The 15,282-nt window shown below is 43.6% G+C and overlaps 1 protein-coding gene across 4 annotated transcripts in view; it reads left to right on the plus strand.

The window, feature by feature from the left end:
* Nucleotides 1-15,282, plus strand: part of slc8a2b (solute carrier family 8 member 2b) — a gene marked incomplete at its 3' end in the record, with an annotated part of 45,979 nt that overhangs the window by 29,311 nt on the left and 1,386 nt on the right. For 2 of the 4 annotated variants that reach the window (XM_083637927.1, XM_083637930.1), the window contains exons 10-12: nt 6,383-6,507; nt 10,928-11,027; nt 14,086-14,361. In XM_083637927.1, coding sequence (XP_083494053.1) covers nt 6,383-6,507; nt 10,928-11,027; nt 14,086-14,361 — 501 coding nt within the window. Of the gene's footprint in view, nt 1-708; nt 727-6,348; nt 6,508-10,927; nt 11,028-14,085; nt 14,362-15,282 lie in introns of all 4 variants that reach the window. The other 2 variants (XM_083637929.1, XM_083637928.1) reach the window with 2 other exon arrangements.

Below are 15,282 nucleotides of genomic sequence, written 5' to 3' on the forward strand. Positions count from 1 at the left end.
GGGAGAAAGATGAGTGAAAGAAAATAGGTTTCTAATTAAGTGAAGTTACAGTAGTTAAAATCTATCAGCCCTAAACTCTCTCTGAACTGTGCGTGTTGTATTGTAGAATGGAATTTAATAGCCAAAAGATAAACAGTGAACCATTTGAAGAAAACCACTTGAGATGTACCGTGTGAGATAGGAAGAAGCTGCTAGGCTACCGGTTATCTGAATAATGAATAATATGGTGTCTGTCTGTCTATGTATGTACAATAAATATGTCTAACTTAAATGAAAATGTATTAACTACGTATGTGTAACTTAAATGAAAATGTATATGAATACATTAACTACTGATTGTCCAAATAAAGGCATGTGATTTCAAGCGTCTTTGAGTATTTAGAAAAGCGCTATACAAGTCCGATCTATTATTATTATTATTATTTAAATGTTCCCTATCATTGAGTGTGTGTGTGTGTGTGTGTGTGTGTGTGTGTGTGTGTGTAGGTGTGTGTGTGTGTGTGTGTGTGTGTGCGTGTGTGCGTGCGCGTGCACGCGCGTGTCTTTCTGTTTGTGTTTCCACTATACTTTCACCTGAATGTGAACCAAAGTGTGGTTTGATATATTCTGAAACGTTATTGCTGTCTGGCTGAATATGCTGTTACTGACTGTTCTCTTTTCTCCATCCATCTTCCCTTCCTCCTTCCTCCTTCCTCCTCCTCTTCACAGCTCTGCTACTTAACCAAGGTAAGAAACCACATGGGATTATTCCTATTCATATATCGGGGGCGGCTTTAGCTCAGGAGGTAGAGCGGGTCGGCCAATGACACAAGGGTTGGCGGTTCGATCCCTGCTCCCTCCCAGCTGTTAATCGTTGTGTCCCTGGGCAAGACACTTAACCCTCCTTGCCTCGTATGATTGGTATGATTGGTATGAATGTAGACATGAATGGTATGAATGTAGACATGAATGATGGTGGTTCGGAGGGGCCGTTGAGCGCCAATGTGTGGCTGCCACGCTTCTGAACCACCGGTACGAATGGTGTGAACGAATAATCATCCTGTGTCAGCGCTTTGAGCCTTGGAAAGGTGCTATATAAATCCAATGATTATTATTATTATTATTATTATATATAGGAGATCCATCCTATTAGTCCAAGCATATTGAGCTTGATTTGGGTCAGGAAATGTACATCTTATCCAAATATAACTCCCCAAAGCCCACATCCAACTGAAGCCTAACAACTAATGAGAATCTTCTCACAACAAATTCCTGCTATCAGTAACATTTTAACGAGATTCTGACCCATCCAGTGAGAAATGTAGCACTCAGCCTCAGGGGCTGCAGCTATCTCGTTGGTTTTCCCGATGATAAGAACACACTGCATTCAGCCCACTACCATGCAACATACATTACAGTACCTACAAAAGACATGCTTACTAAGGCGTATAGCTCTGTGGCCTGCTTCTCGCCCACAGCTTCCATGAGGTTATGGGTTTTTAACCTCTCTTTATCCAGGAAAAGCTTGCTGAGTGTGCATGCTTGCTCATTCACTGATTTAATGTAAACAGTCTTCAACTGAGGGGGGGGGGGGGGGGGTTAAGTGATTTTTCAGGCTAACGGTTGGGACACACCAGAAGCATCTCCGACGCAGCGCGTCACGCAAGTGCTCGTGTCAAAAAGAGCTTTATGAGAGAGTCAAAAATAGACTCTCTCACGAACCTGGAAGTATACTTCCGGACTCATTCCTGCGGCTCTCTATAGCAGTGGATTTTACATTCATTTGAAGGTGTTGTAAGTAAAAGATGAAAAGTTGTATCCTCTTTAAATAGTTGCACAGCACAAAATCTCCATCTTACTGTAACATGTAGACTATAATGTTAAGTCCAAAACATCATAATTAGCCAGGTGGTGCAAGAAGATTTCAACTCAAAACAGGGTGTAAATAATGTCTTTTCAAGTCAACTTGGCATCTCAGGGCTTGTGGAGACTTGGATTACGCCAGGTGAGCGTTTTCTTTTTCTTTTTTATCTACAGTATATGCTTGTGACCCTGTTCACAGCAGCAGAAAGCACCACTTCCCTGACACGCCTGGTCTCCACTTCTCCAAATGGGGACCACGCCTGCTGCATTCTATACTGCATGTAGTGCACTGACTGTCAGCAAATACCTCATACAACCCCACGTCAAAAAATCTGAACTATCCTTTTAACACTAGCTTATGATTGACAGTTAAACTAACCAATGAGAGCTCTTAAACGCTCCTGACGGATTTATCATCACAGTAAGTTAAAACAAAGAAGTGTTCATTGTTGCCATGAATGGAACTTCTTTATTTTCAATTGCAACAATTCTGAATGGATTCAGCTTCTTATCTTTCAGGTACAGCTCCCTTTGAATAGATACAACATCTTCAATTCCATTTGCAGTAACGTTAAATGGATGGAACATTTTCTCTCTGTTTCCTTCCACTCTGGTTTCCTACTCAGCCGTGGACAGACTTTGTTTACGCTGCCTGGGATTATAATGGCATTAGCTCTGATTTCTGCCATCTCTCCTAGTCTTGCTTGAGGGTGAGGGGGGTATTTGTCTGTTTACATTGGGATCACAGTAGAACCAGAACACAGTGTAGCTAATACTGTAGGACCATTAGTTGGCACACTGAAGGCTTGGCCGAGGCTTGTTCTGCCTGCAGAGTACAGATATGTCACATGGCCTTGATAACCAAATGGACTGCCTTATAAGGAAAGCCTGCTGGGCCCGTGCTTTATCATCATATACAGTATATCAAATTATACTAGAATATTCCATTGCTTTTTATGACTATTTTGGAGCCTCCGAGTGTAGGAGGCAGAAGAGCTCTAAGCAGGGTAATGCAAAGGTTTGATTGATCAGTATTTGTTTGTATGGAAATTGTTCTTGGATTTAATACAAAATGGGGAATGTAGAATACAGAATGAGGAATGAAGTAAACAGTGAGCCTGGAATGTGTTTTTATTTATTTATTATGGAAATAGTCGTGCAGCGTTTTGCCATGTACAATGCCAACTATTTATGATTTCTATATAAAAATACATGTAAGTAATTCATTGTAAGTCATAAAGTGGAACTGCAGCACAGGAGTGCATCCAATCCCAAGTCATTGAAAAGCTATACATTTATAGCCTGATATAATATATATAACCAATTTCCATAGGGGAAATCCAACAGGGGGATGTGATTTTCCTGAACCAATCACTAGAAACCAACAACGTATCCAGTTGAATGTATCTATGACATCACTGATGATGTCATCAATGGGACAGAGGAACAGACAGACAGACAGAGCCCTAGCTCCCATTTACTGATGGATGTCTTCAAAGCAGAGTGCTGTTTGGATTTCAAAGTAATTAGTACTTTTAATTGATTTAAAACAGCCTCAATAGTAGCGTCTATTGCGGTCACCATTGTTGTTAGGTCCGACGCACTCGACAACAGTTTTTATCAATGTTTATTGACACTCGTTGGCTAATCGTTATTCCCCCAAGTCCCAAAGCGGTTCACAGGCAAAACCATCGTGAAAAAGCTTGAGACTCAGCTGGAGTGATGGCACCAGCGGGACCCCCTCCCTCCCACACACACACACACACACACACACACACACACACACACACACACACACACATGGCACACACACACACACACACACACACACACACACACACACACACACACACACACACACACACAGCTTGTCAGCAGGGTATGTGTGACTCGCAGCATGGGAGGCGTTTCCGCTGAAAGCGTTGCTGCTAAGAGGAAACACCCCACGATAAAGCACAGCCAGCAGGAACAGCATGAACTACAAGAGGTGGTGTGTGTGTGTGTGTGTGTGTGTGTGTGTGTGTGTACGTGAGTGAGTGCGCAGGTGCGTGCGTGTGTTGTGTGTCTATCTCTTCATGTGTGTAGGTGTGGATGTCTGTCTGTCTGTGTCTAGATGTGTGTCTCTATTTTTGAGTGTGTGTGTGTGTGTGTGTGTGTGTGTGTGTGTGCGTGTGTGTGTGTGTGTGTGTGTGTGTGTGTGTGCGTGAATGTGTTTATGACAGTGTCAATGAATACTGCAGGGTCAGTTGCCATATGCTGCCTTGCGCTTTCACTCATTTCATAATTAGACACTGCTGTCTTTTGAACAGAGGGGGGCTATAATCTCTGCCTGCATGCCCTCTAGTGCTTCTCAAACCTTTTCACGTCAAGGACCCCTATAGACCTTTTCCATTGGCGACTTGGGCCACACCATTTTTTATGTCCCAACTTGTGATGTGATGGACCTACTCCGGAGTGTGGCCAAAGCGCAAGATGCACCTCCAAGCGGGGTGCACTGACGTCAGTCCAACCTCTCTCTCTCTCTCTCTCTATCTCTCTGTCATGAAAACTACATTTATTAAAGCAGACATGAAATAACACTCTGCACAAGAAAAGCTTCGCGAGAATCCTCAAAGTGTTTCAGAAGCTCTTGTTTTGTTTGAGGCGACGCAAGCCACTACACCTCCTGCCCTCCCCCGCGCTTTTGCAGTAATGTGATCCCTGATTGGCTCTGGGTCTCTACTGCTTCTGTAAGAGGCACTCTGTTTGGTGTAGCTGCTGTTGCTACTCAGCTGCAGTGGATCTATAACTCAAACAGGACCGCATGTCAGCATTTACCCTCTCTCCCTCTCCATCCCTCTCTCTCCCTCTCTCGCTCTCCCTCCGTCTCTGTCCCTCATCTTTCTTTCAAACACTTACGGCCCTGCTCCACTGCAGCCATCAGCCATCAAAGGAATTATTCCTTTACCAGCACTGAAAGGTGCTCCACTGCTCGCGCTGCGTCCGCATTGCGTTGCGTCCGCATTGCGTTGCGTCCGATCAATGGCTGTGTCCAAGTGAACAAAGTCACAGAGGTTCAATTCTCAATGGCCGACACATGCGTTCTCCTGCATTGGAATAAAGTTGACCTGATTGTTTTCTGGTGAATATATTCAAAAGTCAAGGTGCTCTGCAGGGAGAACGTCATCTTGGAGCAACGCTGATGGCAACGCAACACAACGCAATGCACGCTGGTCGTGGAGCTCTAACATAACGTTATAGGGATGGGACGATCTGTATGATGCATGTTGTTTTACCAGCTGCCATTTTGTTTTAGTTGATGATAGTTGTTTGCCCAGACATATAGCTGATAAGACTGGGCTGGGTGTTCAAAATGATCTAAAGCATTAATTAAACTCTGATTGTGTGGACTGATAAATACCGACACAGTGTTGATTTTTACGGTCAGAGATAGATTACCGTAGATAGACAGATGAACACTGAGGATGTTGGATGATGCACCTCATGATTCAAAAAATATTATGAATCATCACACCATGTATTATCTTGAATCACAATCAGAAAAGTAATTTGCCAAGTACAATGTATAAGGAATTTCTCTTGATGCAGGTGTCAACATAAAAACTATAAGAATAAAGGGCAGTTTAGTCCAGCAATTTATGATCGCCTGACGAGCATCGCTGAAGGTCAAGTTACGTTCCATTATCGCTGGACGCTGATTTTGGAGGTAGAAAAACAAGCACTAGCAGTACTTTCTTGAGCCAGCAATGGGGTCAAAGTTGAATCCAAATTAAGTCTTGGCGATGGTCGCAACCATCATCGCAAAGATGACATATCACAGGTCGCTGGAAGTATAAACATATATATCGTTGCCACCGACAATGGAATATGATCATGGTCGGTCGCAACCACCATAAATCGCTGTACTATAAGCTCCCCTTAAGAAACTTTCAAAAAGTCCTTGTGTTTTGTACTTTGCGAATTAGGTTTCTCATTCGAATCCAAAATAATGCATTTCTCGTATACAATGTATATGTATTGTACTGGGTCTACTGTACATTAGATTGTCCAAAAAAAGAAGTTGAATAAGCAGTGAATAATATATTTTCTCTTTCAACCTGAACCTCAATAATGAAACCTTGTTTACGTCTTGAACGCTACTTTTCCCGCCTCGCTCCATCCGCTCCTTCCTGCCCAGGATCAACCTCTGATCTCTGTCACACACCCACACACCCATCTGTCATGTCCTCCCCACACGCAGCATGAGAACACACACGCACATGCACGCACACACGTACACACACCCACGCGCACACACACACACACACACACACACACACACACACACACACACACACACACACACACACACACACACACACGCACAAACGGATGACACACATGAGGTAATGCACATAAGTGATATACATGTAGCTCTATAAAATGCTGTCTCACACTCATTTATAGGGAATATCCATCTGTGTGACATGTATCATAATTCCTATTTTCATCCTTGTTCCCTGTTACCCCCCCCCCCCCCCCCCCCCCCCCCTCCGTACAGAAGCGGCAGAGGGCCAGATGAGTGCCGAGGAGGAGGAGGCCAGGAGGATAGCTGAGATGGGGAAGCCGATCCTGGGGGAGCACAGCCGGCTGGAGGTGGTCATCGAGGAGTCCTATGAGTTCAAGGTGCGACATGGTATTGTCACTGTATCAACTTAGGGCAGAGTGTCCGTCACGTGTAATGTGAAACTGGTTGTATTTATTTTTTCCATAAACACTGATGCTTTATGTGTTCCTCAGTTTGCGTTTGTTTTCTCTTCGCCTTACTGAAGAGGATCAACATGTTGGAAAAGTGTGTGTGTGTGTGTGTGTGTGTGTGTGTGTGTGTGTTGTTGTTCCAGAAAGTAATTTGTGCTGTAAAGCAGTCCATCAGATTTCATATGAAGTCTGATTTATTGGCACACAAGTCAAATGCAGCGTGGCTGCTGCAAATCTTTCTTGACCATGAGCCCATCAGTTTATGGTGAATGTATTAGTGTCTTCAAATTAAAGTGGTTATGATTTATTTATGTAACTCTGGATAAGAGTATCAGCTAATTAAACGTACTATTATTCCCAGAACCCGCCCCCCCTTCACGGTTTTTGAGAGATTGAAAGAGTTGATGACTTCTAATGGTTGATTAAAAATATTGTTTGCTCACATTCACCCCCTTTCCTAATTAATTTTCTATGGACCAGCAGATAAGAGTTCAAACCTGATATCATCACAAGTTTAGCTCTCTGTTTTCTATCGATAGGAGAACAGAAAAGAGTCCTCAAATTCCACATCTTCCCCTTTAAGCAAATGACTGATCACCTGATCTCTTCAGTTCACTGCAGAGCCTCGCACCCCTCATCTCATCTCATCTCATCTCATCTCATCTCATCTCATCTCATCTCATCTCATCTCATCTCATCTCATCTCATCTCATAGTGTTTCTACCTCAGCTTACACAGAGCCGAGCTATTTCCCATGCCCCTCACCTGCTGAGCTGAGCTAAGCAAAGTGCAGCTCTGCTGCGCTCTGCTCTGCTGGCTGGGTTACGCAATCCACCATTATACACTCTCTCACACTACGGAACCAAGGCATGGGCCCGCTCTGAATTATTGAAAATGTGTGAGCTGCACTCCAATATTAGCTTGCTCACGGTATGCAGAATTCAAACTGTACTGGTGGTGCTACTGTAATATTACCACTGTTTCCTTTTAGCCTTCTCCTGTGCCTGAACAGCAAAATCAAAATGTGCATTAGGCTCGGATGTATTTTCAGCAAAAAAGTAAAGACCAAGCAATTACCAGCCACCTTTGCCTCTGAGCAATATAATCAGTTTGTTTACTGGCCTCAATTCACAGAGGGTCCACCACACAAACAGATGCTGGATTGATTTTTAATTACAGTAACTCAAGAGCAAAAAGAAAATATGGATTATTAATTAAGGAAGCATCCATGTGCACAGCATGTGAACTGAAACGTAAGCTGTTTAAGAGCGCTGAGGGAAGTTTGCACAAGGTCAACGACTCACACTTCTTTCACTCCTTTGAGTCTGTGTGTGGAGCGAAGAGGACGAACAATGTCAATCTTTCCTTTCAACATCAGTGTCCATCATGTGTTTTTCAATTCATAAATCATGCAACTCACTCGACACATAAATAATAATGATGTAAAACCCCAATCAAAGTATGGAAATATAGGATTGAATTAGACTAGGATTGAATCAACTAGTTGGATCGAGTTCAACCAGTTATGATTGTCTCTCATTTTTATTCTAAATTCAACCCCTTTGTTGGCACTGAACAGTCAGTGCTGTTCAGCTTCATTCACCTTTGATTAAAAAGTTAAATATTGATACCAATAATAGGCTTGGTCTCATTCACTGGGCAAAATGACAGCGGCTAATTGGTGTGTGTGTGTGTGTGTGTGTGTGTGTGTGTGTGTGTGTGTGTGTGTGTCTGTGTGTGTGTGTGTGTGTGTGTGTGTCTGTGTGTGTAATGTCGATGTTGAAATTTCACCTATGAAGTGGCAGCAAACATCCATCTCAATTTCAATTTCAGTAAAAAACTCAAACTTAAATCACTGGCACATATTAAGCATGGCTCGTTGTTTCAAGATGCATGAATCCATTCCAATCCACTTCACTCTGTCTGAAGCCATTCCACTAACATTCAATATCTTCCTCTATTTGATGACCAAACCTATTGACCCATTGTTGAAATGTAATTGGCCTTGTCCCTTACAATTTGTTGGCAATGTGAACCAACTCGGGAAATAATGCAATTCAGAATGATTGGCAGTTTGTTCCAGTGCGCCACAGATCAATGTCAATGGATGGAAAAGCTGGGTTTGCTGCATGCACGCAAAATAAATAGGAGAACACTGTAAAGTTGTTGACTGAAATTGAATATTCGATGCATCTATTTCGAGATTGGTTGACATCGAGGGTTGAATATGTGTGCTCGCGCGTGCATGTGTGTGTGTGTATAGTCTGCTGATCCTTGTACCTGCAGTGAAGCTGGTGTGGATTTGAAATTAACACCATCCCTCTAATGAATAGTGTTGTGTATTTTTTTCTGTAGCTGTTTTGGGGTTAATGCAGCATACTGTAAATACAAGATCTACAGCAGCAGTTTACAACCGTTTCCGACTCATGGCTCACTTGAAAATGTTCGCGGCCCACATCCGACTGTAAACAGTACAGAGGCCTAATAATGCGTTCTCAGAGCACTTTTTATTTTTTCTATAAAAGGAGCTGTCCATCAGCACCACACCGAAATCAGAAACTAATCGTGCGTTCCTTTATCGCAAAATAACTGGGATGTGGAGGCTATATGACATCACATCCGTTTTGTTAGCGTTCCATTTGCAGAAAACTTGAGCTGGGAAGTTCACTGTTCATTGGTCAGATCCAGTCGCTAGCCAGGCTAGCCATTGTTAGCAATAACAATTGACAACATGGCATTTCGCGACATTTTGCGCATACAAACACTGCAGCCTCATGTCCACACAGATGGAAGTTAGGCAGTGCTGTGTGTACAGCTGATTTAATGAGACACAAACAAAACAGAAGTGCTAAACAATATTACTACGATTACTACTACTGTTGTAGCCATCTTGGATTTGTGAGGTTGGCGCTGCTGAGGCTCCTACGAGTTTGGAATGGGAAATACCAGCTCTGATGACGTCACCGCCCACCTCATGACCTTTGAAGTCGTAAGATTACCAGTCCCCAGTTATAAAGGAATGCACGATAAAAGTGAGGGTCTGTCTGCAATAGGCTAATTGATGAATAATCTATTACAAATTTAATTACAGTATCATTCAATGATGGAGAAATGCATTCTCATACATAATAAAAATTACTTTTTTCCTTTTTACGAAAATCATAATGTTTGCAAATGATTTGGCGGCCCACTTGCAATACCTTTGTTTGCGGCCCACCAGTGGACCCCGGCCCACACTTTGGGAATGGCTGATCTACAGTATCATAATATACTGATGTTCGTGTTTTTAACATCTACTGTCTGGACACTTCTTACCTTCACACTCCTAAATATTGCCTGCTTATAATGGTCCAATGTTGCCATTTAAGCCTATTCTGCTGTTTCACACAATGGAAACATAAGTCATGCCTGCCTGATCTCTAGTTTTCATATACTGTATGTACAGGTTCATACTGTTTGTAGCAGTTCCTAAACAAGTGAAACATGTCCTCCCCCACAAATGATGCAGGCACTCCTTGGGCCAATCAGTAACAAGATACATCTTCCCTCCATGTTCCGTCAAAATCTGACCAATGGCGTAACAGTTTTGGCCTTTCAAAGTTTGAACCCAGAACACAGTGCCGAAATACATCACCAGAATTGCACCAGTGGCATCGGAGATTTAAAAATGTTGCGCTTTAATCGAACCACTATCAAGGCAATCAGTGTAATTTTCAATTGGTGGACAGTGGATTTGTATATGTAGATTTGTATATGGATTTGTATAGCAGGTTTTGAGTCATTCAGGCTTGTATAGCAGGTTTTTTGGTCACTCAGGCTTGTGTAATGGTGTTGTGTAGATGGTACTTGCAGCAACCCATGTTAAGGGCTTGCCCAGGGGTGGATACGAACCGCCGACCTTCGGCTTGGGAGTCAAAGACACTAACCACTCCACCAAGAGAGCTAGCTCCCTTGGCGGAGCTGATTAACATGCCTTTATACTGGGGAGTGAGTTTAACCAATCCACTCGCTACCACACTGGACTCACAAGGAATCAATGCTGATTCACCTCGGTTACACTTGTATAGCAGGTTTTGAGTCACTCAGGCTTGTGTAAGAAATGTTAGCTTACATTAGCGCTCCCAGCCATCAAGTCAGTCAGTGTGTGTTTTTTTACATACCAGACAGCAGTGAAAGATGAGTCAGAGTCTCATCAAAATCAGCCCACTTGTGTATGAGATAACACATTTGAGATGTGAATGTTTGCTCTTAAATTGCAGTGCCAAAATCTGACTAGTAATCTTTTTTTCTTTTTTTTTATGATGAAATGATGATTGCTGACAGAGTGTACTGTGCTTCTGATTGACAGAGCACCGTTGATAAGCTCATTAAGAAGACCAACCTGGCGCTGGTTATTGGCACACACTCCTGGAGGGAACAATTTGTGGAGGCTGTCACCGTCAGCGCAGGTGAGTGGTGTGTGTGTGTGTGTGTGTGTGTGTGTGTGTGTGTGTGTGTGTGTGTGTGTGTGTGTGTGTGTGTGTGTGTGTGTGTGAGAGAGAGAGAGACTTCAGCAACTGACTGAATGATACACTCAACTACTCACAACAAATGGCTCTCCTCTCTGTAATTATCATTGAAGTGTTCTATTAATGTAATCCACTTGACAGAAAGTAGCTGAATAAAGTATTTGCACTCGTGTTAGTATGCACAGCAAGGGAGCATCTTAACATTTTGTCAACCAAAGACTTACAGTAGTTACTAAATCTGCTTTCAAGATCATATCACTTTAAAAGTGTATCTCTTTAAAAGTACCCTAATTTGTCTTATATTTTTTGTGATATCAATCCTGTTGTAAGAGCAGACGTCACTTTTTGGGAGTGCGCCTGGAGTATGCCCCGCCCTTAAGCCTCCACAAAGTAAAACCGTTTTCAAAATATGCGTTATTTTGATCAACTGATCACCTAATGGGGATCTATAGTTACGTGTGTCTACTCACATTATTAAAACATCATAAAGATAACGTTTCTGATAGTTTGCTACTACTTGCTAATCCGCTAGCAAGCTATCTGGCGAGCTTCTTCTTCTGCTTGTTCTATTAGCTTTCCAGCAGACTAGATGCTGTTGCCTCTACCGGTCGGAAGTATTACTGTTCTTATTTATACAATGTATTTATCATCTATTTCACTCGAGCTGGGCCATCATTTAGAAAACGGAGACCATGAGAGCATGAAAAAGATTTGAAATTGTTTTTTCAGACCATAAACTCATTTGGAAAGTGTTTATTTAAGACATAAATACAGAGACAGACAGACAGACAGAGAGAAGTCGGGTGATTTTTCCATAGAGAACAATGTTGCACCTGTCCCTTTTGAACCGTAACGTGCCCATGGAATCTCATCATGATCATAATAAGGACTGGAGTTATGAATTATTGAACAAGTGCGTTTACTGTCAGGGGAGAATGGTAACGCTCACTCAGACCCACATACACACATGAAAACACACAAACATAAACACTAAGTTGTCACAATGAAAGAGATACTGCGTAGAACTGGTGAAAACAAGCTTCATTATAAGCATTACTATTTGTAATGCAAGCACGACCTCTAGTGGAATTAAAGGTTCAGTACAGACAATATTATTCCACACTGATATCAAACAAGCAAATGTTTTGACTTCAAGTCTGTCTATATAAAACAAACAAAACCCCATAGAAATGTATTCCTATACCATATCAACATGAAAGCCTGCCATCGTTGCACCATGTGTGTCAGTATGTACTGTGAACCCGAAACATCCTATGACCACAGGGTACATCACTGATGTGATGATATGTCCCAGTTGCATCCATGTGATGTTTTTTCTCTATAGTTAGCCTGGCCTAGCCAGTGACTCCTAGGAATAGACTACGTGACAACCAGGAATAGATTGGTGACCACTGGAGAGACAGTTGACAGCCGGAATGTAGACGGCACCCGATAGCAGTATGGGTTAGCGCCCCAGCCTGTGTCTTCCGTGAGGAAGAAGCCCAACAAATCCACGAGAGGCCTTTTAGGAGGGCCATTTAAGCCGCAAGTGGACCCTGCAGTACCACCACGGACCAGGAAACATCATACCGGAATGAAATGTTGGGAGCGGGGGAGTCTGGTGCAACGCACAGGTCCTGGACCTGGTGAGACGTAGGAGGAGCCCGGACAGGGGGCAACCCACAGAGCCCAGTCCCTCCATGTGCCAGAGCCTCCCGGTCCCGGCAGAGTAGTTCCGGAGCAGCGGATTGAGTGGCCCTGTCTTTCCCTAAGAGGGCTGACTGTGGGTAGCTACTGGGACATAAGTCGGGGCTTGTATGATTGTATGATGGGGTGTATGATGTTGCAGTACCCGAAGCATCCTATGACCAGGGTACATCACTGATGATATGTCCCAGTTGCATCCATGTGATGTTTTTTCTCTATGAAGCCCTTAAGATGTCTCTGCACCGTTGTCGCCGAGACAGATTGTTGCAATTTTCTTGTACTTGCGATTACATTTTGGCAGTTCTGATTTGAATTCTCTCTGTGAGTGTTTACAACACACAGAATGTGATGCGATAATCGGAGGTGAGCATACAGAAGCCCAGTTCAGATGTCAAAGCTCAGTTCAGATGTTAAGATGTACTAACCCATAAATGGTGACTATAGAGGACATCAGGCTATGCTGTCATACTGTAGATCTACAGGGCCGTCAGACAGGCAGCACTATTCACCAGCCACCTAATCTTAATATAGGGTTAAGTGGGTGAGTGCAGGTGTGTTCCCATAGCTGTTCCAGACTGCTGTAAATATCACTTATTTATAAAAAATAAAAATAAAGCATTCTAAGACAAAGGAGGCCAAACTAATAATAAAACTAGAAAGGCACTCGGAGAGCGCAGACCTCCGCCAAGGACCATTAGGTTGTGTTATTATTGCTCGTTTGTGAGGCTTGTTCGTGAGTCAGATCCAAATCCGCTCTGAAATGGAATGAGTTCTTCCTTGGCCCATGCTACACGCTTACATGAAGTTTCATGAAAATCAGCGCAGTAGTTTTTTTTATGTAATCCTGCTGACAAACAAACAAACAGCACAAAGTACCCTCCTTGGCGGAGGTCATCAGTCCAGGGTTTCTGTATTGGTCGGGTGTTAACTAGACCTGGTTGGTGAAGAATATTCAATGTCTATAGTAGCCCACATACAGTAAAGTAGGTTCCTGTTCAAGGGGTGGCAGATCTAACAACAAGAACTGGGTTCTATTGCTGATTTGGGACAAACTACGAAACTGATCCTTTCTGCGAGGCAGGCCCGGTGCCACGCGGGGCCAGTGGGGGCGTTGCCTCCTCAGTTGTATTTTCTCTGAATCTTATGTAGCATGTATAGATAAGGTCCAAGTAGGCATACGGTCTGAGTCTAGGATGGCCCACAGCACTTCCAGAAAGCTCTTCTGTGGTTTCTGGCATCTTAACAAGCCAACATATCCCCTTTCTCTTTCTTTCGTTCTTCTCCTTCTTAGGTGATGGTGACGACGACGACGACGGCCGCGAGGAGCGCCTTCCGTCTTGCTACGACTATGTCATGCACTTCCTGACCGTCTTCTGGAAGGTTCTGTTCGCCTGCGTCCCGCCCACCGAGTACTGGAATGGCTGGGCCTGCTTCTGTGTCTCCATCAGCGTCATTGGCCTCCTCACCGCCGTCATAGGAGACCTGGCATCGCACTTCGGCTGCACCGTGGGGCTCCGGGACACCGTGACCGCCGTGGTGTTCGTAGCATTGGGAACCTCCATTCCAGGTGAGCCAGTACGCTTCGTCAAAGGGGATTGTGTGCAGGGGCGGACTGGGATCATAATTCAGGCCGGGCATCAGATACCAAGCAGGCCAGGCCGATACGGGCCGACGCGCGTGCCGGCGTCCGAAGGGCGGCGGCGAAAAATTTGGGGCGTTTGAAGCTCAATTTGGGCCGTTTGAAGCCCAATTTGGGCCGTTTGAAGCCAGATTTGGGTCGTTTAAAGCCAGATTTGGGCTGTTTGAAGCCCGATTTGGGCCGTTTGAAGCCCAATTTGGGCCGTTTTCATTCATTTTTTTTTCATTTATTTACCTTTATTTATTCAGGAAAGGTCAGTTGAGAGCGCAAGCCCTCTTTTACAATGACGCCCTGACATTGAAGAACAATTTGGGCCAAGTCCAATTTTACAATGAGATGCACCCACTTTAAACCTGAATAAAGTAATAAAACCACTAGTAAACCAGTAGGCGGCGCCTGGCCTGCTGTTCAGTGAGTGGCCTGGCCTGGCCTGCAAAAATATTTTTTTTTTTTTTTTTTTTCAGGCCAGGCCAGGCCAGGCCACCGGGCATTTGCCCGACGTGCCCGATTATGCAGTCCGCCACTGATTGTGTGTGAATGTGAGTGCGTGTATGTGTATGTGTGTGTGCGCGTGCGTGCATGCGTGCGTGCATGCGTGTGTGCTTGTGTGTGCGCGTGTGTGCGCGCGTGTGTCAAGTCAAGTTTATTTGTATAGCCCTAATTCCCAAACTTGAAGGACTTAGAAATTTTAGTCAAAATTTAGATTAGTGGACAACTTTTTCAGCTAAGTTATCAAACAGAAGAAGTATACAACATTTGGTAATTGCATTATTAGTCATTACAAACCACTTAATAGTGCCTTATTCTAAATTTTTACTAACAGTTAATATGTGTTCACTAATCTAAAGT

The sequence above is a fragment of the Poromitra crassiceps genome, assembly GCF_964638095.1.
Source record: "Poromitra crassiceps genome assembly, chromosome: 5".
In the NCBI taxonomy this organism is placed as follows: Eukaryota; Metazoa; Chordata; class Actinopteri; order Beryciformes; family Melamphaidae; genus Poromitra; species Poromitra crassiceps.